Raw genomic sequence first — 25,422 nt, 5'->3', positions numbered from 1 at the left:
GTTATTATCAAAAGAAAATGAAATTTACAAAAAATTTAAAAATTATGTTTTTTTAAATCATTTTTTTCCAAAATATGCTTTCTAACCCGGTCAAAATTTTTGAGGTTATTACTTATGCTAAAATAAAGAAAGTCTATAGGGACTACTATAAATTTTAATTTTTGTGGAAATAGCGTATATGTCTTATTTTTCACTTTTCCCTACAAAATTCGAAAGAGTTCTTTTATTTTCATTATAACTTGCTTAGCTTTGACGCTATCAACTTAATCTGGAGCTCACTTGATAGGTATTCTTGAGTAGATTCATCGTTTTCCCGTTATTTAAGTTTGAATAAATGTAGATTTGAGTAGTAGTCGAAAAAATATACATTCAATCACCTATAAGTTGCTATAACTCACTTTTAATTAATTCTAAAACGTTTTTCAAGTAAGGAATCTATTCAATTTTTTATTATCTTCAATTTTGGTAATTATAACTATTTTGCTAAAACTTATTGTGTTTGGATTATTTATGAAAAACCGTTTACACCATGCATTTTTGTTACGAAAAATTTAAATCTTTGATCTTTAATAACTCAAAAAGATTTTTTAGTAATATTTATTTAATTTAATAACTTGATATAACAAAATTTGTTTAAAATTTGTCCCTCTATCAATTTATGGGGTTATTTTTAATAAAATAATTTTAGTAAAAGCGCAAGTTGGCACCATGTCACTCTTGGTTCTTGAGGTATACTCTAACTACTCATCAATTTTCATGCAAATCGATGGAGATTCAACGAAATCGAAAAGGTGAAAACCTTTGGTGACTACACTAATTGTTCCCCTTTCACTCCTTATTGCTACTTTCTATATCCACTGAGGTGTCAGCCTGAAAGAAATCATAATTATCAATATACAATGGACGCAAAGGTCGGTGACGACCACCTAGCAAGTCACATCCACGTGCTTATCAAAGACATATGGCAAGAGGGAAAATACACGACGACTGGAAGAAAAGTATAGTATGCCCGATCTATAAAAAAGACGACAAACTCCAGTGCAAAAACTACCGTGGAATTTCTATACTATGTACAGCATATAAAGTCCTCACATATATTATAAACCAGCGGCTCCAACCACTAGCAGAAAATATTATTGGAGAGTATCAGACGGGTTTCCGACGGGGAAGATCGACACTGGATCAAATATTTACAGTCAAACAGATCTTAAGCAAATCATAGGAATACGACATTGATGTTCACAACGTGTTTGTAAACAGGCATATATGACTCAGTCAAAAGGAATAAACTCTGTAATATATTGGCTGAATTGGCAATACCACACAAGCTAATTAGACTCATTAATGCCACAATGGATGAAACTCAGGCATGTGTACGAATACAAAACCACCGGACAGACTTTTTCAAAATTTCGCAGGGACTAAAGCAGGGAGATGGACTGGTCCCAACTTTGTTTAACCTGGCACTGGAGTATGTGGTTAGGCAAATGCAAACTGGACGAGGAAACCTCTACTGACTGACCGAACGGTCCAACTGGCCGTTTATGCCGATGATATTAATATTGTGAGTAGAACATCAACAGGAGCATAGGAAACATATGCAGAGTTAAAAACGCAAACAAAAAGGCTAGGTCTGGAAATTAACACAGAAAAAACAAAAATAATGATAGAGACGAGAAGAAATATAGTCCGACAAAACATTATACATGAAGATGACATTGAAACGGTTGGAAAGTTTACATAGCTGGGAGTATATATGCCGACAAATCAGAAGATGGAGAAATACGGAAGAGAATAATGCAGGCAAACAGAGCTTATTTTGCGCTCTCTCATATTTCGGTCTAAAAATGTCCACCGAAATACAAAGACGAGAATCTATAAAACCTTAATTCGATCAATAGCATGCTATGGCAGCGAAGCATGGGTCCTGAAAGAAACATCTAAAAACAAACTCGACACATTCGAAAGGAAAGTACTGAGGAGAATACTAGGACCTGTGAGGGAAAACGGAATCTTCAGAAGTCGATACAACAACGAGCTTTATCAACTTTATAAGGACACACCCTTGTCAGACTTCATTAGAATACAAAGATTGCAATGGGCCGGACATGTGATAAGAATGGGAGAGAATAGGCTATCAAAAAGAGCACTGAATGCAGGGAAAGAGACCAGTTGGAAAGCCATGAAAGCGCTGGGAAGACACAGTAAACAGCGACGCACAAGCCCTTTTAGGAGTCCGTGTATGGAGAAGAGCAGCCACAGATAAGCAAGGATGGAGGCAAAAAATAAAGAAGGCCAAGGCTCAATTTGGGCTGTAGTGCCGTAGAAGAAGAATGGACCCATTTCACAGGACAAACTGCATATTACTTATGACGATGATTTTTCGGCTCTAGCTCTCCGTCTATAACCTTTAAAAACGCGAGGTAATTTACCTACTCTAATCTAAAGTCGCTGTTAAGTGCACTCAAATTTAAAAAATAGGTACAAGTACAGTAGGTACAAGTTTGATCATTATGAATAAACAACCCCTTCAGCTTGTAAAAAGTGTAAAATTTTTATTAACCTCAATAAACCGACATATGTCGTCTCAAACAAATGAGGTTATCGTGAAGGATGTGAACGACAAAGGTGTTTTAGTGCTTAACAGGCCCAAAGCGTTGAACGCTCTCAACTTGTCCATGGTCGAGACCATCAAACAAGTATTAAAAGATTGGGAGAGCAAGAAGTCTTTAGTATTGATCAAAAGTACGGGAGAGTCTTTTTGTGCCGGTGGTGATGTAAGAGCTGTGGCCGAGGCTGGTTTGAGAGGGGAAAAAACCTTAGGACAAATCTTCTTCAAGACTGAGTTTTCTACGAATGCTTTGATCGGTTCCTATAAAATTCCCTATGTTGCGTTTATCGATGGGATCGTCATGGGTGGAGGAGCTGGTTTGTCAGTACATGGCAGATATAGGGTAGCTACAGAAAGGTCACTATTTGCCATGCCAGAAACACAGATTGGATTTTTCCCAGGTAAGGCAACATCTATATTTTGTAGAACATGCAGTGTCTAAATGAAAATGTCATCATCTAACCAATTTACGTCCACTGCTGGACATAGGTCTCCCCCAATTGTTTCCACAGTTCACGGTTTTGTGCTGATTGTTGCCAGTTTTTACTAATCCGACTGATATCATATTATGTCCATCGTATAGGCGGCCTTTCTCTACTGCGTTTATCTTCTCTTGGTCTCTATTCCATTAGTTTTCGTGTCCATCTTGAGTCCTTCAGCCTGGCGACGCGTCCTGCCCAGTTCCATTTGAGCTTGGTGACACGTTCTACAACATCTGTGATACCGGTCCTTTGTTTGAGATCTTAATTTCTTATGTTATCCCGTAGGGTTACGCCCAGCATGGATCTTTCCATACGCCTTTGAGCAACCCTCATTTCCGACGCTGTTGCCTTGGTTAGAGTCAATGTCTCTGCTTCATATGTCACTACCGGTAGCACACATTGATGAAACACTCGTTTTTTAAATTGATCGGTATACTGCTCCTAAATATGTCTCTCAGCGCTCCGTAGGCTGCCCAAGCAAAAGTTATTCTTCTTTTTATTTCACACGTTTGGTTATTTCTGCCAATTCTGATTTCATGACCTAAGTAAATGTACTTTTCCATTAGTTCTACTTCTTGTTCGTGTATAATCAGCTGTCCGCTAGGAATCAGATTAGTCATAAATTTAGTTTTATAGTAAATAATAGTGGTCAATACTAAAGTTCATTTTCAGGCCTACTTTCCAGCAGATAGCGTCTAACTCATTTAGCATTTCCCTTACTTCTCCTAGGTCATCAGTTATAAGAGAGAGTTTATACTCGACCATATAACAAGCATCATAAAAAGGAAGTCTATAATGGAAAGAGTAGAACAAGCTGGGTGAGGGAGTCTACCTCTTTCATAGCGGTCAACTGTAAAAAAAATTTAAAAAAAATTCTTTTTTATTGTATAAAAATGTATCGAGTTATTCTTTGCGTCAAGATATAAGAAATTTGGCTTGGCGCTGGTGGGATGTCCCTACCGATTTAGTATCATAATAACAAACAACAAACTCTCCAGGAGCGGATTCGCTAAAATTAAGGGGAAAGGAACAAATGCAAAATTTTGACGCCTGTCAAAATTTTCAATGTGTTTTAAATGTAATAATTTTTTTCGAATCCTGAGAAAACTAATATGTAAGTATTTTTGAAAAATTTAAACGCAGAATGAAAAATTACTTTATTACCGAGGGCCGAAAGTCCCTTGGAATGAATTAAAAGTTTCTTTTGAATGAGATATTTGAAATTAAAAATCACACTAAATTTTCTCTTAGTTTTTCACCCCTGTAACTAATTAAAATAAACATTATAGAAGTTTTCAGGGACTTTCCCACATAACAATGATGTTCGCATCATGTTCTAAGCATATCCTACCAACATTCGTCGAAGTATATCCTTTTTAGTATATGCGTGGTACAAGCATAGCATGTACCATAAAAAACATTCTAAATTTCATGTTCTTTGCATGTGCCTCAAAGAATATTCTTGCACCGAATATACTGAGCACATTCGGGTACGTAGTATCTCGGAATGTTCGTAAAAGTTTATTCTTAGAATATACCTTAATCGAATATTCTTAGTATATGCGTAAGTATATGCAAAAGTATATGCTTAACACATACTTGTATATACTTTTAAAATATCTTAAAAAGAATATACTGTATGTACCTATAGGAAGAAGAATAATGTTAGCCTATAGATTATCAACTTCGCGTTAAGAATAATTAATCAAATTTATGTATTTTGGTAGGTACTAGTGAACTATCTAATTCATTTTTTTTAAACCGTTTTAATTGTATGGTAAAAAGTTTAAAACTTAATTCTATTGAAGAAAAATGAGAAATTCTCGTTTCGTTTTCAGTTGAAATGAATATACCATTTTGATTTGAGTTTATACCATAAGTATTTTTACCTATAATTTTCGGGAATCCGGAAACGGCCATTCATTGTCATTCTGACCCTTGCATTGCATTTTATACCTGCACAAGGGAAGGGGGTAGGAAACAAAAGAGCAAAATATGAAAATAGTTTCCAGTACAGTTATGCATTTATGTCTACGCTGTTAGGTAGGACCAAGTATTTCTAGCTACAAGGACTAACACATTTTTAAGAACATAAAAAGCAGTTTGAAAATAATAAATTCATATTGGTACTTCAATATTTCCTAAATACCTAGTAAGTAAAACTATGTATAATGTATATAGATATAGTCTGTTCGCTAAACTCAGACGCAACTTTCTAGATATTTTAGTGGGTAATTTTACCAATTTTAGTAAAATTGGCAAAAAATAATTACTAAATAGTTAATAATCACTACATAGTTAGTAATTTTGCCAATTTTTGCAAAATTGACAAATAACAAAAAAATTATCGACTAAAATATCTAGCCAGTTGCGTCTGAGTTTAGCGAACCGACTATACCTATAAATTTTAGTAATTTACATACATATTATATATATTTGGCTATTATATAATTATATAAGCAGCATTTTTATTTTGATGTGCACATAATAACTAAATATATTACTTATATTTTATATATAGGCTACTTACCCATATAATATTTATTATACATAGGTACCTATATAACTAACTAAAGTTTATATATTTTATACTTACTTTTTACGTAATATTGTAGAATGTAATAACTACATTCTCATATGCAATTGGAATATGTAAATATAATATATTAGTAGAACCAAAGAATACTAACACACCCAGTGGGTAGTATTCTTTGGTAGAACCTATAGGATGAGATTGGGTGATGTTGAAAACATACTTCTGAGAAATACAGCACATCCTTGGAATATTCTTCCCATATACTAAAAATATGTGCGATAGTACATTCTAAGTATATACATAGAAGGTATATAGCACTTCCTTGGAATATTCTTCCCATATACTAAAAATATGTGCGATAGTACATTCTAAGTATATAACTAGAAGGTATATAGCACTTCCTTGGAATATTCTTCCCATATACTAAAAATATGTGCGATAGTACATTCTAAGTATATAAATAGAAGGTTTATAGCACCTCCTTAGAATCTTCTAAAAAGTATGTTCTTGGTATATACTGAAAAGAAGTGCGGTAGTACATTCTAAGTATATACATAGAACGTTTAAGTACTGTAATGTAGTATATACTCAGTATATGCTCTGCACATTCGCAATGGTAATTACGCATATTCTAAGTATATACTTTTTCTGAAAAGTATGTTCTATGAATCTACTAAGAACATGAAATTGTTATGTGGGTTCGGCCCTCGGTAATAACGTAACGGCTTAAAGCCGAAAGTTCGTACCCATCCCCTTAACAAAAAAAAATTCAAGTCTTCAAGTAGATATAATATTTTAATGGGGTTGGAATAATAAATATAAATTTAAATATCATATCATTATATTTATTACGTATTTATATCTATGTAGTTATAGGTATATTATTATGTACAATGAAATAAGAGAAATGAACAAATTAAAGAAATTAAGGAAATTAATGATAATAACAATAAAAGATTAAAAGAGTGGTAGCAAAAATCAGAATTAAAAAGATAACATAATAAAAAATAACATAGAAAAATAAAATTTGAAGTTTAGACGGAAAAAAATAAATACAAATTACAACTCTATGTGACTATCGCTGTCATCTTCACTAGAATCGTTATCTAATGTTATTATTATTGGTTTAATATGTGAGGTTAATGTTCTGTAATGATCTTCAGTTTTTATAATATGTGAAACACAATTTTGCCACAGTGTTGGGGAAATCTTTTTAATTTCTTCTACAACATGTGACACCGATTCGCTACTAAATTTGGGACAGCAGTTGTTTCGCCGTAAACTTTCCTTAAGTTGGCTCCAGATTAATTCAATGGGGTTGAAGACACAGTAGTAAGGAGGTAATCGCAATACATTATGACCATTACGTTTGGCTAATTCGTCTATAACAAATTGTTTCTCAAACACTTTTGTGTGAATAACTTCCAACATTTCTTTTTTTTTATATGTTTCTTCAAAGTACAAATCATTGTCATACAAAAAATCAGATATCTGTTTTTTTGTCGAACCTACACCGGGGATTTTTCTAATTTGTTCGCTGTGATACGTTGCGTTATCCATTACAATTACACTTTTTGGAGGCAACTTTGGCAACACCTTCTTTTCAAACCATTCCTTAAACAACCTACTCGTCATATTTCCATGGTAGTCCAGCTTTGAATCTTTAATGTTTTTTGCCGATAGTAAAAAACTTTCCCCTCCAAGCCAGCCATTTTTGGATCCAATGTTCAGAATAATTATTCGCTGACCTCTATTAATTGGATAATTGGGTGCACATTTAATAGAATCGTCTGTCCAACCTTTTTGAGCAGTATCGTGGGTATCGAACCATGTTTCATCTAGATAAAATATCGGTCTTCCTTCATCTCTAAATTTAGATATAGCATCGAAGTATTCATTTCTCCATTTAATTAGACGAGGAGAATCCATTATTGATGATCGCTTATTAATTTTCTTGTATCGAAAACCAACGCGATTAAAAAATCTTGATAAAGTTGAAGGCAAATACGTAATGGAATAGTCTTTAACAAGTTGATCGTAGATCATACTAAGCGTTGGAACTAGGTTCTTTGAATAGAAATTGTAAATTGCTCTTCTAATTACCTCAGCATCTTTTTCATTTACTGCTTTATGTGTAGAAAAGTCACTCCGCTTTTTACGAGGTTGAATTCTATTCGTAACAATTTTCCACACTGTTGTATATGGCATCCTTGTCAGTCGAGATGTTGTCTTGATGAGGAATTTACCGTCTTCTGGATTTGGATTATCTTCTTTCACAGTTTGTGTTTGTACACGTGTTTTACACTTAGCACTAGCTTCACCGACTTCAGACATTTTACTTGAATACTCGCGATCTAACCTTCTATCTAAATGCAAGAAAATAACTGCCTGAATGTGCAAATGTCAAACTTAAATATGTTTGCCCCCCTTTCATAATGTTCCATAATGTATGTTTTCTGGATAAATAAATGATACTTAATTTTACCTAAATACCTGTAAGCACGAGAATTATGTGTAAAGCTATAGAATAATAATTAGAGGTATATCTTATCTTTATCTAATGCTCTTTCTAATGATTCTTTAATTTTTTTATTTAAAGATAGAAAGCTGCATTATCGGAAGTCCATTTTGTTTAAAGTGAAAACGATATAAAACACATTATAATCTAACTCCATAAAATTCACGTAATGAGCGCATTGGACATAAAAATTGTTTGTGATCGTTTGTAATTGATTCCAAGCAAGTTAATTTCAGATGACTAAACTAATTCGTCTACAGTAAACAAAATTTTTAATACATTGTCTAGAAATTTTAATTTTAATAATTTATTTGCATTGATAGGTAACAAGTCAGTTCTGTAAATAATATAAAGTACGGCCCTAGTAGCTGTTCCAAAACTATTGCCACCCGTCGCAAAGACAATTGAGGGATTAGTAACGTCAACTATTTATTATGATACTAAATCGGTAGGGACATCCCACCAGCGTCAGGTCAAATTTCTTATATCTTGACGAAAAGAATACCTTCTTTTATTTTTTTGTTTCGATGTTCCCAATTTCCTCCGCTTGGGAACTAGGTCTTTTCCCCTACACGCTCACCGCTATTAGGTAAGTGCTGTAGATATAATAAATGGCTCTAAGGGCACCTTTAATCCGGTATGCGCGGGGTATCCCCATGTTTCGTTCGCTAATAACTCATCCAGGGATACCTCGGGTCGAAGATGGGGTGGTTTTAGTTGGTAGGAGATCTGGCAGGGATGTCCGAAGGGAGCCCTCTGTCACTTAGTTTGACACCGTGCCGTCGGCGTATGTCTCTGGTTTGGTTGAATCCAACAGTACAAGGGACACCTTCCCTAGTCGATTTACGAATCTTTCCACCTCATTCCAAGAAAAAAAACAAAAAGGCCATCAGTTATAAGGATTATGTCATCTGCAAAACGAAGATGATTTAACTTTTCTCCATCTATTGTGATCCCTTTATTGTCCCAGTTTAGTCCCAACAATTATGAATAGTTTTTGTCTTACGTCGCGTTCTATGCTTATTTGTTTGGTTTTATCATATCTGAGCACTCGTTGTTGCCTCTTTATAAATATTATAGATGAGTGTACTATTTATAACGGTAGTCAATGCGACATTCATTTAGAGCTTCTAAAATGCTATCCAGCTCTATCGTGTCAAAGCCTTTATGAAAATCCACGAATGCTAGGACAAGGGGCTTATTATATTCTATTGACTTCTCAATTAGTAACTTTACTTCCTGCAGATGGTCGTTTGTTTCGAAGTTTGTGCGAAATCCAGCTTGTTCTTTTGGCTGGTAAATATATAGCTTCTTTTCTACTCTTGATGTCGCTACTTTTGTAAAGAGTTTGTATAAGTGGTTTAGCAGGCTAATGGGTCTGTAATGTTTTAAGTCTGGCTTATCTTCCTTCTTATGCAAAAGTATTGTTACTGCGTTTTTCCCATTTTCAGGTAGGTATCGACTTTTGATGAAGGCATAAGTTGAAGAAATTTTTTATTTTACTTACAAGAATGTGGTCTCCGTTTTAATGGCCTCTATTACGGCTCCATTTTCACCTGGTGCTTTTCCATTTTTCTTAGTGCTTCCTTGGTCTTCCTACAGGCCGGCGTCCCACCATAGTTCCACTAATCGGTTTACTAGGTTTTACTATGAGGTGAACTGCCCAGCGCAGTCTTTGTCTTCTTCTTCAGATGCCAATCCACTAATGAATGTTAGCGATCACATTTTCCATTAACTCTCTGTTTCTTGCAATGTGTATCAGAGATTGTATGTCGTTAATCCCTGACCATTGCCTTATGTTTCGGAGCCAGGACATTTTCTTGCACCCTATTCCTCTCTTGCCTCCAATTTTACCCTCGATTATAAGTTTCCTTTTCTTGATGGTTTCGAAAAGTTGGAGTCCTTGATTGATTCTCTTAAGGACATCTAAATTTCTGACTTTTGCCGTCTATGGTATCTTTAGGATACGGCGAGAAAGCCACATTTCGAAGGCTTCTAATCTGTTTATATCTGGCTTGAATTAACTTTACCAATTTCCTTGGTATCTTACCAAATTCTTTCTTAATTTTACCAGACATGTTTGCATATCTGGTATCTGTCAAATTCTTTTGTCATATGATTCGTGCTCATTTATCCTAACACTTAGTGGTCTTGAGGTTTCTGTCAGATAAAAATTGTGAATACACAAGGTATTTTATAAATGCAATTCTTTGATCCCTCTGGTGTGGTGTTGGGTTTCGTTTTAAATGTTGTGATATTGTATTTTTTTTTTATTTCGGACCATTTTTAATTTTTCTGATAAGTTTTTTACATATGGTATTGTTATCTTCAAATTCCTTCTTGTGAGCACTTCTGGAGCTTTTTGGCGTTTTGTTGTTTCTTTTCTTCAATCGTGAAATTGCTTATTTATAGATGACAGTGAATAATCATTTTTGAAGTTATACTTCTTTAGGCGCGATTGAGAGTAAAATTTCATAATAATGCGCGCATGCGCACACAGACACTATGACGTTTAGTTGCTATCTTTCAAGTTATGTATAAATATATCAGTGCAAGAAAAGGTGTGAAAAGAATATATTAGTGTTTTTAGTAAATATATTTATTATAATTTTTGTGTCTTTGGATTTGTCTTCCTCAGGAGTAAGATGAGTATTATTAAAACATTTTATTGTATATTTATTATACTTTACCTTGTCTGTTTGTTACCGTGAATTGTCATTAGGTACGTCCGAACCGATACAGACACAGACCTCGTAGCGTATTTGGTATAGCATTCGGCCAGAGATCGAGAGGTCTTGAGTTCGAATCCGGAGCAATCCTATACTTTTTTTTAATTTTTTTGAAAGCGGTAAGCACAAAATTAGTTTGGTGTTTAAAAAAAATTAAAACAAACTGTTTAAAGTATATTTATTTTTAAGAAATCATATAATAGTATAACTTGAAGTATAACTTCTTATGTGCGTACAAAGTACACACACATTCTTTTTTTGTTAACAGATCTATTTAGCAGGCTTTTTCTTACTGAAAATGCATGTACGTTGGAGCAGGTTTTTTCAGACATTTTTCGTTTTGGTTTAAGAACTCACTACTTAGATATTTTAACAGTAAAAACGTGATTATTATAAGTTTTCTAGTTAAAGTATATAGGTACCTACCGACTAAAATTGCTTGAATTTATATTTGCAAAGCATTCCTCTCGAAGAAGTTATAGTGCCCTAAAAAGTGTTCCGTAATTTTGTCAATCCATTTATTTTCAGAAAGAAAGACCCCAATAATTATCGAGCAATAAATATTTTAAATACAACACTCAAATTGACAAAAAGAATTATAGCGACAAAAATAAACGAACAAATAACTCTGCAAGAGGAACAGCAAGGATTTCAAACAGGAAGATCATGCACGGATGCAGTTTTTGTAATGAGACAAATAAAAGAAAGGTCGCTGAAATACAACAAACCAACTATATGTGCCTAATAGATTTGAAGAAAGCGTTTGACAGAGTGAGAATTCGGGACGCGATACATTTATTATAATATATATGAAAAGGGAATGTCACTGGAAACCATTGAGAATATACAGGTCCAGCGACCTTTAAAGGGATCATAGCCAATACATGTATTTCGGCTCTAGGCGGTTGGCCAACAAAAGATTTTCAAATAATTATTATATTATACAAGTCCAATACTTCAGTCGACCGCTGGATTCTGAACTAAGCTACGCAAATTCAAAAGCCCGCATACATTTACCATTTCAGTCTGTTTTAAATCAGCCGAACGAGTCTAGAAGTGGGCTAAATTACGATACAGTGATATTTTATTCATTGTGATTTTTGTCTGTCATTGCGAAAACAATACATGTTACAATGTGTAAATTTTTCGGGAAACGTAAAAATATTTTCATTAATAGTTGGATATTCCGAGATAATACTATATTTTATATAAGTATTATTATGGGTTATAAATGAATCTTTCTGAAAGGCAAAAAAAGTTTAAATGTGTATGTTTAAATGTAAATTTCATGGCGTTGAAAAGCGTCGTCATTTTACCCAAAATATGGTCTTAGATTGTTTTCTCAATGACCGATTCAATTGTGATTTAACAGAGCAACGAAATATCCGTATGTTGAACTCCTAATAAAAAGTGTTACCCCTATGGACCATCGTAAAATTATACACGTGTTATTATTTTGTTTAGATCACTATTGGGTTTGCTATTAGAACGCATACCATGCCACTAATAGTGCCAAATAAAAATAGAAAAATTTAGTAGTTTGTGGAAAGTTTTTATAGAAGTGGATGATAATTATGCATCATGCAATATTTGTAAGGTAAAGCGTCTTATAAAACTTAGAGAACGTGGAAAACAAAATTTTAATACATTATTGTTTCCTATAATGCACAAAATGTTAAAGATGGTACACAAAATGATATGAAAATGAAACATTTTGGCTGCTTTGCACACACAATAAATAAACTTTACTGTGAACGATGGCTTAAAGGATGAGGAAATCAGCCACAATTTAACTTAAAAAATGATTTTATTGATGTTTCGACTTCCACCTCAGATGTTGTTATCAAAAGTGAAATGAGGAAATCATTAAAAATTTAACCAAAATAAAAAATACCATAAGCCACTTTTAAAAGAGTTCTACAAGCAACTGCTAAACTTTTAGATTTTCAAAAAATCCAGGAAAAGGGAATCCTCTCAAATTACTGCAAGATGTTTCACACGTTATAATTCGACATTTTATATGTTGGAAATATTTATTCAGCTAGAAGAAATTGTTAAGGTTATTATAAGCATAACAAATATATGAACATAAACACTAGTTCAACAATGTATGAGTGGAATTTTATTAAACAGTCGATAAAATGTCGATTTCAACTTTTCTTGGCACAATAAGGTTTCGACTAATTCCTTTTAAAGATCCAGCAAATGCGGAAATAGCACAGAAAATAGAATCGCTTTTATTGCAGAAAAACTTGCAATGGAACAAAAAGATAAAGGATTTACGACTCAAATTTTATTAGAACATGAGAAAACATCTGCAGATCCGGATGATATTTAAGGGATCGCAGGATCAGCCACGAGGCACTACGACAAGCAGGGCAATAATGGTAGGGGAGCCCAAGCGGGGATTTTTGCAGTTACTCGAGCGCGTCAGATTAGCATATAGGGAGAAACCTGGTACCCTGCAGATGTACCTCTACCATAGATTGGCTCTTAACACAGGGGAGTTCGCTAAGGGGGGGCCCGAAAAAAAGAATCTATTCTTAAAAAAACTCTAAATTGTCAGATTAAGATAAGGTAAGTTAAATACATGCAAAAGAGTGTATATTTCAAAAATCTGACGATTTGAGCCGGGCGTAAGGAAATGGGTGAGTCCCAAAGATTCACAAGAAAAAAGCGAATATTTCGCGAAATGAATGACAGATCGAAAAACTAAAAAATATGTGCTCAATATTTTTTAAAAATCTATCTAATGATACCAAACACGACTTCCCACGGAGAGGGGTGGGGGTAAATTTAATATTTTAAATAAGAATCCCGCGATATTTCGCGAAATGAACATCAGATCGAAAAACTGTAAAATTAACTTATTCAATATTTTTGAAAAATCTATCGAATGGCACCAAACACGACCCCCCATAGATGTGGGGTGTGGGATTACTTTAAAATCTTAAATAGGAGCCCTCATTTTTTATTGCAGATTTGGATTCCTTACGTAAAAATAAGTAACTTTTATTCGAAACATTTTTTCGAATTATGGATAGATGGCGTTATAATCGGAAAAAACGATTGTTGGAAATGGAAATTTAAATTAAAAAATGGAAAGTCCCCACTGAAATGGAAAAGTTTACTTAACTTTTTTTGATTTTAAGACCTACTCTTCACAACCCAGTAGGTCCCTAAAGCGCTCGAGTGACTGCACATTTAGCATACTTTGCTCCCCTACCATAATAGAAATACAACGATTTAGGGAATGCGATCGGTTGCCGCGAAATGAAGATTCGTTAAAATGGTGGAGAGAAAATAAATATATTTTTCCTTATCATGCACAAGTAGCTCAAGAACGCCTTAGTGTCATTGGAATATCAGTGCCTTACGAACGGTTATTTTCCCAAGCTGGTCTAATTATTTCTGATTGAAGAACTCGAGTTAATTATAAAAAGGTTAAAAGTTGCTATTCTGAAATTTTAATTTAAAAGTAACAAATAATTACTAATAAGTATTTGTAGCAAATACTGGTATTCAAAGTTTACTTTGCATTTAGTTCTTAAGAGGGTAGGCGCAAATTTTCGGGCCAATGCTTTGTAAATGCATTAATTTCTTTCGAATCCTAAGAAAACTAATAAATATTTTTGAAAAATTTAAACGCAGAATAAAAGATTACATTATTACCGAGTGCTGAAAGTCCCTGAAAACTTCTATAATGTGTATTTTAATAAGTTACAGGGGTGAAAAGAAGACAAAATTGAGTGTGATTTTTAATTTCAAATATCTCATTCAAATGACACTTTTTTTATTCTAATGGACTTTCGGCCCTCGATAATAATGTAATCTTTCATTCCCCGTTTAAATTTTTCAAAAACACTTATTAATTTTCTTAAAATTCGAAAAAAAATGAATGTATTGAGAAAGCATTGGCCCGAAATTTGGCGCCTATGCTCTTGTTATATTTTCTATTAACAATTAAGACAATGAAAAAAAAACATCAAATTATTTATTAATGCAATATTATTTTCATTACAAAAACTACTTTTTGAATAAAATTGTTTTTAAGCATTCTAGCAAACCTAATTTTATAATCATGACCTAGACAAAATAATAACACGTGTTGAATTTTATGATGGTCCATAATGACAACATTTTTAATTTATAAAGAAACATAGCTATGGTAAGATGTAAGGGAAAACTATCGCAACCTATCAAATATGAAACTGGCATTAAACAAGGAGATTCGCCGGGTCCATTAATATTTAATCTGATAATGGATGAAAAAATAAAGAAAGTTAAAAAAAGAAGAGGATATAGAATGGGAGAAAAGGAAATAAAGATAATCTGCTACGCCGACGACGCCATAATAACAACCGAAAATGAAGATGACCTACAAAGATTAACTAAAGAATCGAAGACACGGCGCTCGTATACAACATGGTGATCTCAACAGAGAAAACTGAAACGATAGTAGGTAATTATCAGCGGAACCGAGACAATGTAAACTGGTCGTAAATAACGAAATAATAGAGCAAGTGATGGAAACGGAATACCTACTTGGGAATAAAACTGTCAAGCTACGGAAAAGTGCAAGAAGAAGTACAAACACAAGTGAACATAGCGAACAGAGCAGCAGGATGTCTCAACAACACAATCTGGAGAAACAAATACCTCACAATGGAAGCGAAAACCAGGATATATACCTAAATCAACAATAAGACCGGTAATGACTACACAGCGAGAACAAGAGCAGATACGGCGAAGAGACAAAGTAACAAGTGAGGAAATACGAGCGAGATGTAGTATAGAAGAAATAAACGTGTGGACCAAAAGAAGAAAAATAGAATGTAATCAACACATAGATAGAATGACAGAAGTAGAATAGTACGAATAGCAAGAGACAAATCGCCAAACGGAAGAAGATCATTGGGACAACCGAGGAAAAGATGGTCAATGTCAATTGAGGCTAAAAACTGAAGTAAAACAGTCATTGAGCCTATTTATAAAGTAGGAAGAAGAAGAATTTACTTTCCGTAATTTCCAAGGTTTATGTATTAAATCAAATTATCTTTATTTCAGATGTTGGGGGATCACACTTCCTACCTAGACTCACAGGAAAGCTGGGATGGTATCTAGGACTAACCGGTCAAAGATTAAAAGGATCTGATATACTCAAAGCAGGAATTGCTACGCATATCTGTGATAGTAAAGATCTTCCTCAGTTAGAAGAAGCCTTGTTGAACAACTGTACAACTGATGCAGATATACAAATTACTCTAAACAAGTTTGCCAAGAAGGATGTACCACCATTTTCGTTAGAACAAGTATTAGACAAAATAGATGATTATTTCTCAGCTCCTACTATGGAGGAGATAGTAGCTAAATTAGAAAAGGATGACAGCAAATGGGCACAAGAAACTTTAGCGATTTTGAGGAAAATGTCTCCTACTAGTCTTAAAGTGTCTTTAAAAATGTTGGAATTAGGGCAACACTATAACCTCGATGACTGTATTCACATGGAATACAATATGTGCTTGACTTTTTTGAAAAATAATGATTTCTTCGAAGGTGTTAGAGCTTTGTTAATTGACAAAGACCAGAAACCCAACTGGAAGCCCAAGACATTGGAAGAAGTCACTACCAAGATAGTAAATGAGTATTTTTATGATTTACCAATATTAAAGATCAAAATGTAAATTTTGTTTTTTCTGTTGTGCTCTAAAAATGAGAAATCGCCTTCTGGTTAATTACGATTTTTTGTTTATAACAATCTATTTTTGTACAAATAAATCTGCTTTTTAAATCTATACGTCTTTTTATGATTTTTCTTCAACATGTTGGTCCCAAACAAATACAATTTACAACATAATAGTCAAAGTCAGGGAAGAAGAATAAATACCAGAGGAATGGCGCACTGGAAAAAACCAATGAACATAATATCGATACGATTCATCTCTTCGTGGACAAGTCAGGGTATAATAGCGTCATAACATGTAAATTGTATGAACCCAAGAATGAACTAAGGCCCAAACCGGACAGGCCACTCTGCAGCGCTACTCTGTGGATCCACAGAGTGGCTTCCGATGATTTACCGTGGGTTCTTATATGAAGTGGACGTCGCACCCCAGACGAGCGACTGTGGCCAGCCACAGTCGCCGAGCCCCACAGCTAGTGGCAAACGCTATTCAGACTGACCACTTTTGTAGCTGCCGCAGATGTTTACGAGAATTTATAGGGTGAGCACCTAAAATGAATTTCGATTTGGAACGGTTTTTGATTGAAGTGCAAAACAGACTGGATATATGTGATACAATAGGGAGTTTTTGTTGCTACGTAACGTAACGCATCTCCGTATACGTAAAGCAACTAACGTGTCGTAGAGGATGAACGTTAAAATAGGTAGTTTTTGTAACTGCCTTAACGTAACGTAAAGCAAATCGTAAAGTCATTTTTAAATTCCGTTGAAATTTAAAAAATAAAACAATGTTCACACAATATACAATTAATATACAAATGCAAAAAAAGATAAATGAATGATGAAATTGTATGGTTTTAATTGCTTCTATTTAAATATAAAAATATTATTTTTCCTTAGGTTAAATTTTTTTTTATTTTTGTTTATACCTACTTTTTAGTTGTAAATTATTGTACCTACATCAGAATTCCAGTATAATGTAAATAGTTTGGTCATATTTATTTGATTATTTCATTCATAGCAGATTCTGACCAATAGAAAGCTACAGAAATCTGAATTAAATCGATAATTTTTGATAATCTCCCGTGGTTAAGTATATTACGTCAGATGGCCTTCGTTGCTACGAAAAAATACATTCAGTGACATTAATGACAATTAATGTTTTAAAAATTATAAAAGTTATGACTTTCAATCGTCAAATATTTATAAAAACTGTGTGTTTAATGGTACTTACATAAATAAATTACAATAAAATTTTGGTTTTGAACAGTTTTATTCATGAAATAATCACAACAAATTGCACTCGACCTCTGAAATTAATATAGAATTTTTGCTCTCGTGACACTTTGAACATAATTTCACTCGCCTTCGGCTCGTGAAATTAAAACTGTCAAAGTGTCACTCGGGAAAAATTCAATAATTTCAGAGCTCTTGTGCAATTACTACTGAAAATTTTACTGAAATTAGGTCATTTGTTTATCTAGTTATTAATTGTGGTGATCACTGTATTTCTTAAATGAATACAAGATTTGTTTGTTTTGCTTTTTTAATAGACAACTTAAAAACAAAAAAATTTTAAATCTATTATGAAGTTCCAATTTCCAATTACAAACACAGAATAATTTTACTCAAATAGACTAAATCAATAACCAATATTACCTTAAAATGTTTATAAACGGGTAGTACGCTGATGAAATGTTCATTTGGTAGGTAATCGGGCAAGATCCTCGTGTGCATTCGGTGACTTTCGTCTCGATAGGGATGCGTTCTCACGTACGTATCAGAGCGTTACTTTAGGTAATACGTATCGAGATACGGGAGTTCAACCATTAATGCGCAAGCGTATATGTCAAAATGATACGTTACGTTTACGTATTTGTGTGCACAAAAACTCCCTAATAACCCGAGGGCATATTTATAGGGCATTAAAAAGAAAAGCGTGGGACGTCATCTTTGAATTATTTGTTTCTGATTGTAAAGAAGGTAGCCCTTAAGCTAAATCCCATAAAAGCCCTTAATAAATCCCATAAGCAATGTTTCTCTATTTATACCTATTTACATTTTATTATACATTGGATGCATTTGAACTGAACAAAACAAATATGTACTCACAATCTTGTTTGTTTATTTATGTTAAATAGTGGGATCCCGTCCTAGGTCAAAAAAGGTTTTATTGTTTGTTGTTGAAAACAAAACGATAATATATCAGTTAAAAGGGGGTTGCAAGCTAACATGTTTTTCACTTTCACTCAGTTGTCAGGTTGTATCAAACTATTTTACGCCTGTAGAATACCAGCAGATGTACTGGTTGATTTTTAATGTGCTTCTTTCTGTGATATAGCTGTTTTTCTGGTTCTTCTTAATTCCATTTATGGAGTTTACTGGTATTTTTTCAAAAGCGTTGAAATTTTATAAAATATTTAAAACTATGGACATTACGAACACTGATTTTGACGAACACACTTTTTTAAAAAAATATTAGCCGGCAAGTTTTTAATCATTTGAACAAACTTACTGTTTTTTCTCACCCATTACATTAAACGCCGCGCCCTTCCAAACGATCCACTTCGCAGCGTAGTCGCCGGCACTAGAAAATCACCTGTTTCAGCCACTCTGTGGATCCACAGAGTAGCGCTTCAGAGTGGCCCGTCTGGTTTGGCCCTTAACATTCTTCAGAAATTAATATATTAATTCTTATAAGAATTGTAAAAAACTATGAGTAAAGTGATTTGCAGAGTGAAAATACAAAGCGATGTGTTATAAGTCATACATATCAAAGACATTCGGGGATACGTCAGGGAGACGCGTTGGACCACAAACCATACATACTCATAGACGTTTCACGTAAATTGTCAAGGTCAAGACAGCAAATTAGTTACCATTCCAATCCAGAGATGTCGCTGTCAGTCAATTCTCTTGTCATATTTAACAACTGACAGTTGACAATTAAATTAATTTGTTATTTACTTTCTATTTTACAGTTTGTGGCTTAATTATTTTATTATAGTGGTGTTACGTTTTTAATTAGATTTAATCACAATTTTAATAAGTGTATTAACCTCCTCTCCATTTTTATGAGTAGAATTTTTAGTTTACATTGATCATCCCGTGTTGTGTTTCTCCACATTAAAAAAACAATATAATAGATCCTGAAACAGTTTATTCCAATAGACAAGTGTGTCATCAACATTTCGGACCTATATATTTTTGGAAGTTTGTAAAAGATTATAAGGTAATATTTATCTAAACAATCATCCTATGTACAAGATTCTTTCAAAAATTTTCGTTCAACTCGATACACATCAGTGCTTTCACGTGACACATTGAGCAGTAGTGTTTAGCATTTTGAAACAAATTGGAATATTTGAAGTTTTCAGTAAAATATGGAATAAAACATTGAATTGTCTTTCTGTTGTTTTAATTTCCTGCGAAATTTCATCAAAAATCCCGCAAAATTTATAATTTGAAATTCTCACGTAACTAAAATTTGTCAATTTAGTTCCCATTCCAATCAAGAGATGGCGTTAATTCGATCCGAAAGATTAACATGGTCGTGAAACGTCTATAAGTATGTATGGTTTGTGCGTTGGACTGCCTTCTTTTCAATATGGCGTTAGAAATGACTAAAGTTGAATTCATAGTTTGACGTAGCGTAGACGTAGACGCAATGGAAAAGATCAACACCGAATTTTGTGTACTCGTGTTTATAAATGAACGCAAGCGCCTGACGGAACGTAAGAGAAACGTAACGGAACGGAAGAGATGACCAACTTTCATCTATTATAAGTTGGATTTATAGTTTGACGTAGCGTAGACGTAGACGCAACGGAGACGCACTGGAAAAGATCAACACCGAATTTTGTGTACTCGTGTTTATAGATGAACGCAAGCGCCTGACGGAACGTAAGAGAAACGTAACGTAACATAAGAGATGACAAACTTTCATCTTTTACAGTGCGTTTCTTCCGTCTGGCCAATCATAAGGCAGAATTTTGTTCTGTCACTCAAAGTGGACCCGCCCCGCCCCCTCATTCCTTGTGTTGTGTAAAAAGTTGATTGTCAACATATTCGAATTTTGTTAATTATTTGTTAATACAATGGATGTTAAGTTATTATTTTAATAAAAATATATCATAGAGTCATTTCAATATTTCAGATAAATATGAGTTGTTTATTAGCCTAATTCGTCTTTATCCACACATATTATACGATAGGTAAATCCAATAAACATTTAAAGACCAGGAAATGAAACAAAATAGTTGGAAATCCCACGGCATGCGGCACCAAAGAGCATACTTTCGTTTATTTCCTAATCCATGTAACACACAAAACAGATAAATATTATAATAAATAATAGTATAAGTATAAATAAATAAACACAAAGTTTGTTTACTGTTCGTATAATTTATAGGCTATGTTGTTGAATTAGAATTAAGTCATTGTTTACTCTTTCTACTCATGCGCAAAAATTCCGCTACGTCGATCTATAAATTGACATAATATTTTCTTCCGTCTCCAGTCCGTTTCTTACGTCTACGTTGCGTCTACGTCTACGCTACGTCAAACTATAAATCCAATTACAGTGCGTTTCTTACGTCTGGCCAATCATAAGGAAGAATTTTGTTCTGTCACTCAAAGTGGACCCGCCCCCTCATCCCTTTTGTAAGAAATTGTTTGTCAACATATTCGAATTTTGTTAATTATTTGTTAAATACAATGGATGTTAAGTTATTAATTTAATAAAAATATATCATAGTGTAGTTTCAATATTTCAGATAAATATAAGTTGTTTATTAGCCTGTTAATTCGGGGTTATCCATACACATACGATAATTAAATCCAATGAACATTTTAAAGACCAGAAAGACTGGATTTTTAAAGACTGGAAATGAAACAACATAGTTGGAAATTCCACGGCACCAACCCAACTAGCAATTTTTCGACACATTGGTTGTCAGTACAAACAAATGCACTGTATATATAACGTTGCCCGAGAGCATTTTCAGTTGTTTCGGCCAACGTCCCCTATCCCGACTGACATTACGGATGTTACAACTTTAAGTAATACCTTTAGTTATACGGGCAACTAATTTATTACCATTGTGACAACTACATATCACAGTTCAGTTTTTTCAACAATCGCAACGACTTAAAAACGTTATAATGCTAAACTAATTTACGCCCTGGCCGATTTGGGTTTTCTGGCCGACTCTGAAGTTGTCTGTCACGACCCTAGGTGTTGTTCTAGGTGTGTGACACCTTTGCGGCAACTTCAGAAGGAGAAAAAGAATTTACTTTATAACCTTATTTTTTTCTTATTATTATATGTTTTATTTTGCTGGAAATTTTCGATTTATTTAACAACCTCTTTGTTTGTTTTTTAATAGCTGGTTTCCATTCCATTGTCCACTGTTTTATCAGTAGATTTGATAACCTTAATCTTTCAATCTTTGTATCAGCTTTGCTAGACGGGGTTGCCAGGTCAGTTTTTACTCTTTCAGTAGTTTTGCTTTCACAAAATCAGTAGATTCTTTTTAGGCCATGTAAATACAGTATACTTATACAGTAATCTGCATATCCGTCTTAACTGTCCCAAGAGGAATTCCAAAAAATTGGAAACCTAATTATTCCAAAACAACAACTGGTAATTACCATTTTTTAGCTAAAATCAACTAAATCAAAAACTAAAATATACTTAAGGATTTTTGGGATATATTTGGGATTTTTGATAATAAAAACAACAGCTAACTTAAGGGAATAGGCGCAAAATGTCGCCCGTTAAAATGTTCAATGTATTTTAAATGTTTTCATTTTTTGCGAATCCTGAGAAAACTAATAAGTATTTTGAAAAATTTAAACGCAGAAAGAAAGATTAAGTTATTCCGAGGACCGAAAGTCCCTGAAAACTTCTATAATGTTTATTTTAATAAGTTACAGGGGTGAAAAAAAGACAAAATGTAGAAAAAGACAAAATGTAGTGTCATTTTAATTCCAAATATCTCATTCAAAAGAAACGTTTTGGTTTTTCTAAATAATGCAGTCTTTCATTCTGCGTTTAAATTTTTCAAAAATACTTATTATAGTTTCCTCATGATTCGAAAAAAATGAATAGGTACATTTAACAACTAGAATATTTTCTCATCCACTAATTTTAACAGCTGCATGTCTGGATCAAATTCTTCAAACAATATTGTTTCACATTTAACTTTAGAAACACATGAACACAATATTCTGTGTTTTGCAAAGTTACATATGTTTAGATATTTTAGTTTTCCATCGTTAGCTTCTAATAGGCTCACCGAATGCCAGAACTCTTCAATAACACCTGAAATAATGCTTGCACTGTTATTTGAAATCTGCAAGTTTGTTACACAAGAATCCAGTTTCATTTCTCTGTAATATTCATCATCTACGTCCTGAATCTTATTTTCGGTCTTATTTTCGGATTGGGAAATTGTAACCAAATGTGTGAAAATTAATTTAGAAATGGGGTAAATACTATTAAAAAGCAAATTTTATTTTAGTCATAACAAAATGTTGAAATATACCAAAAATCTACTAAAAAATATTACCTACTAGAATATTTTAAAAAATATCAAAAATCTACCAAAAAAGTAGAAATCTCCTAAATGTGGCAACGCTGTTAAGGAGAATGCTACACTTTTGACACTGGTCACATGACCTCTCTGTCACCCAATAAGAGGGTGCGTTCTAAAATGGTTGGGATAGTCAGCGCGGCCGGGTTTGGTTGGCGATTGGACTTCTAAGTTGTCTTATCGGTCTAGGGTTGGTAATAAGGTATTTTTTTAGTAATATTGGTAATATTGTATAATGCACCATTCTGGTTTTGCTTGAGATTTTTGGGATGTAAAGAAAATGAAAACACAGAATATAAAAAATGCAGGCATTTTCTGATACCTTTAAAAGCACCATCAATACATTAAATTTATACAGAACATCTTTAACATAAATTTTGACTTTTATATTAAAATTTGATTTTTTTAAATTTGCATATTTTTTGTCAAAAATGTCGTAAAAAGTAGCGCGTTTGTTTTTTAAAGGTGAAATATCCATATTTGACGGTAATCTGAGATGCGTTTATAAATTTCAGATCAGGTAATTTTGTTATGTCCTTTATGTATTTATATAAATTTAAATACCTAATACGATGTCAAAATAGTTACCTTTTTGGTTTTCGCATTCACTATACAGGTGTTAAAAATATAGGTAAAAAAACATAACTAGTCTGACTCCTTGAGCAACCATTGCACGCGCAGGTTCTTTTTATAGTCGCTTCAGTTGTCTTATGTAACGCTTACGAAACGATGTTGCTTCATAGGAGGTTGCCTAGGCAACGTCAAGACAACTCAAAAATCGTCCACCAAATTAGTGCAGAATAGGGTCGTCTTCTAGGCAATAACAACGTTGTAACAAAACGTTGCCACGCGGTAGACAACGTTGTCGCGTCGACAAATTGCTACTTGGGAAGGAGCATACCTTCGTTTATTTCCTAATCCATTGTAACACTCAAAACGGATAAATATTATAATAAATAATAGTATAAATAAATAAACACAAAGTTCGTTTACGGTTCATATAATTTATAGGCTATAATGTTGTTGAATTAAGTCATTGTTTCTACTCATGCGCAAAAATTCCACTACGTCGAATTATAGATTGACATTTTATTTTCTCCAGTCCGTTTCTTACGTCTCCGTTGCGTCTACGTCTACGCTACGTCAAACTACAGGGTGTCCCGAAAAGATTGGTCATAAAGTATACCACAGATTCTGTGGTCAAAAATAGATTGATTGAACCTCAACTTACCTATATACAATCGTGCACACAAAAAAAGTTACAGCCCTTTGAAGTTACAAAATGAAAATCGATTTTATTTCATATATCGAAAACTCTCAGAGATTTTTTATTGAAAATGAGCATGTGTCATTTTTATGACAGCAACATCTTAAAAAAAAATTAAAGTGAAATTTGTGCACCCCATAAAAATTTTATGGGGTTTTGTTCCCTTAAACCCCTCCACACTTTTGTGTACGTTCCAATTGAATTATTATTGTGGCACCATTAGTTAAACACAATGTTTCTAAAACTTTTTTGCCTCTTAGTACTTTTTCGATAAGTCAGTGTTTATCGAGATATTTTGAATATTTGTCGAATCCACCACATATTTGTATATGGTTAAGTACGGTTATACAGGGTGTAACAAAAATACAGGTCATAAATTTAATCACATATTCTGGGACCAAAAATAGTTCGATTGAACCTAACTTACCTTAGTACAAATGTGCACATAAAAAAAGTTACAGCCCTTTTAAGTTACAAAATGAAAATCGATTTTTTCCAATATATCGAAAACTATTAAATATATTTTATTGAAAATAGACATGTGGCATTCTTATGGTAGTAGTATCTTAAGAAAAAATTATAGTGAAATTTAGACACCCCATACAAATTTTATGGGGGGTTTGTTCCTTTAAACCCCCCAAACTTTTGTGTACGTTCCAATTTAATTATTATTGTAGTACTGTTAGTTACACACGATATTTTAAAGACTTTTTTGCCTCTTAGTACTTTTTCGAAAAGTCAGTTTTTATCGAGATATTTCGAATATTTGTCAAATCCACCACATATTTGTATATGGCAAAGTACGATTATGGAGACTTGGTAATAATATGAAAATTTATTTATGATTTACATTTTTAGGTATTAGTCCAGAAAGCCACTGCGCATCCGCTAGGAAAAATATTCTAATTCGGATTTTTTGCACAATCTTACTCAAAAACGACTCCTTTGAACAAATTTGCATGTTGCCAGGACCAAAAGGTGGTCAAAAATTTTTTAAACG

The 25,422-nt window shown here is 33.4% G+C and overlaps 1 protein-coding gene across 1 annotated transcript; it reads left to right on the top strand.

The window, feature by feature from the left end:
• The first annotated feature begins 2,457 nt into the window (after positions 1-2,457).
• Positions 2,458-16,671, top strand: LOC114332214 (3-hydroxyisobutyryl-CoA hydrolase, mitochondrial-like). The gene is made up of 2 exons (XM_028281972.2): positions 2,458-3,012; positions 15,944-16,671. Exons 1-2 carry the CDS (start codon positions 2,514-2,516, stop codon positions 16,558-16,560), a joined length of 1,116 nt encoding a protein of 371 aa, XP_028137773.1. The 5' UTR covers positions 2,458-2,513; the 3' UTR covers positions 16,561-16,671.
• The last annotated feature ends 8,751 nt before the right edge of the window (positions 16,672-25,422 follow it).

This window comes from Diabrotica virgifera, chromosome 1, assembly GCF_917563875.1.
Source record: "Diabrotica virgifera virgifera chromosome 1, PGI_DIABVI_V3a".
Classification (NCBI taxonomy): Eukaryota; Metazoa; Arthropoda; class Insecta; order Coleoptera; family Chrysomelidae; genus Diabrotica; species Diabrotica virgifera.
The sequence above is the reverse complement of the archived record's forward strand: the minus strand, read 5'-3'. Positions and strand labels throughout refer to the sequence as shown.

Bases quoted from the DNA above. Each gene is read 5' to 3' on its own strand.
- LOC114332214 (XM_028281972.2), top strand. From the start codon at position 2,514: ATGAATAAACAACCCCTTCAGCTTGTAAAAAGTGTAAAATTTTTATTA. The intron at 3,013-15,943 runs GTAAGGCAACAT...TCTTTATTTCAG, and splicing joins ACAGATTGGATTTTTCCCAG to ATGTTGGGGGATCACACTTC.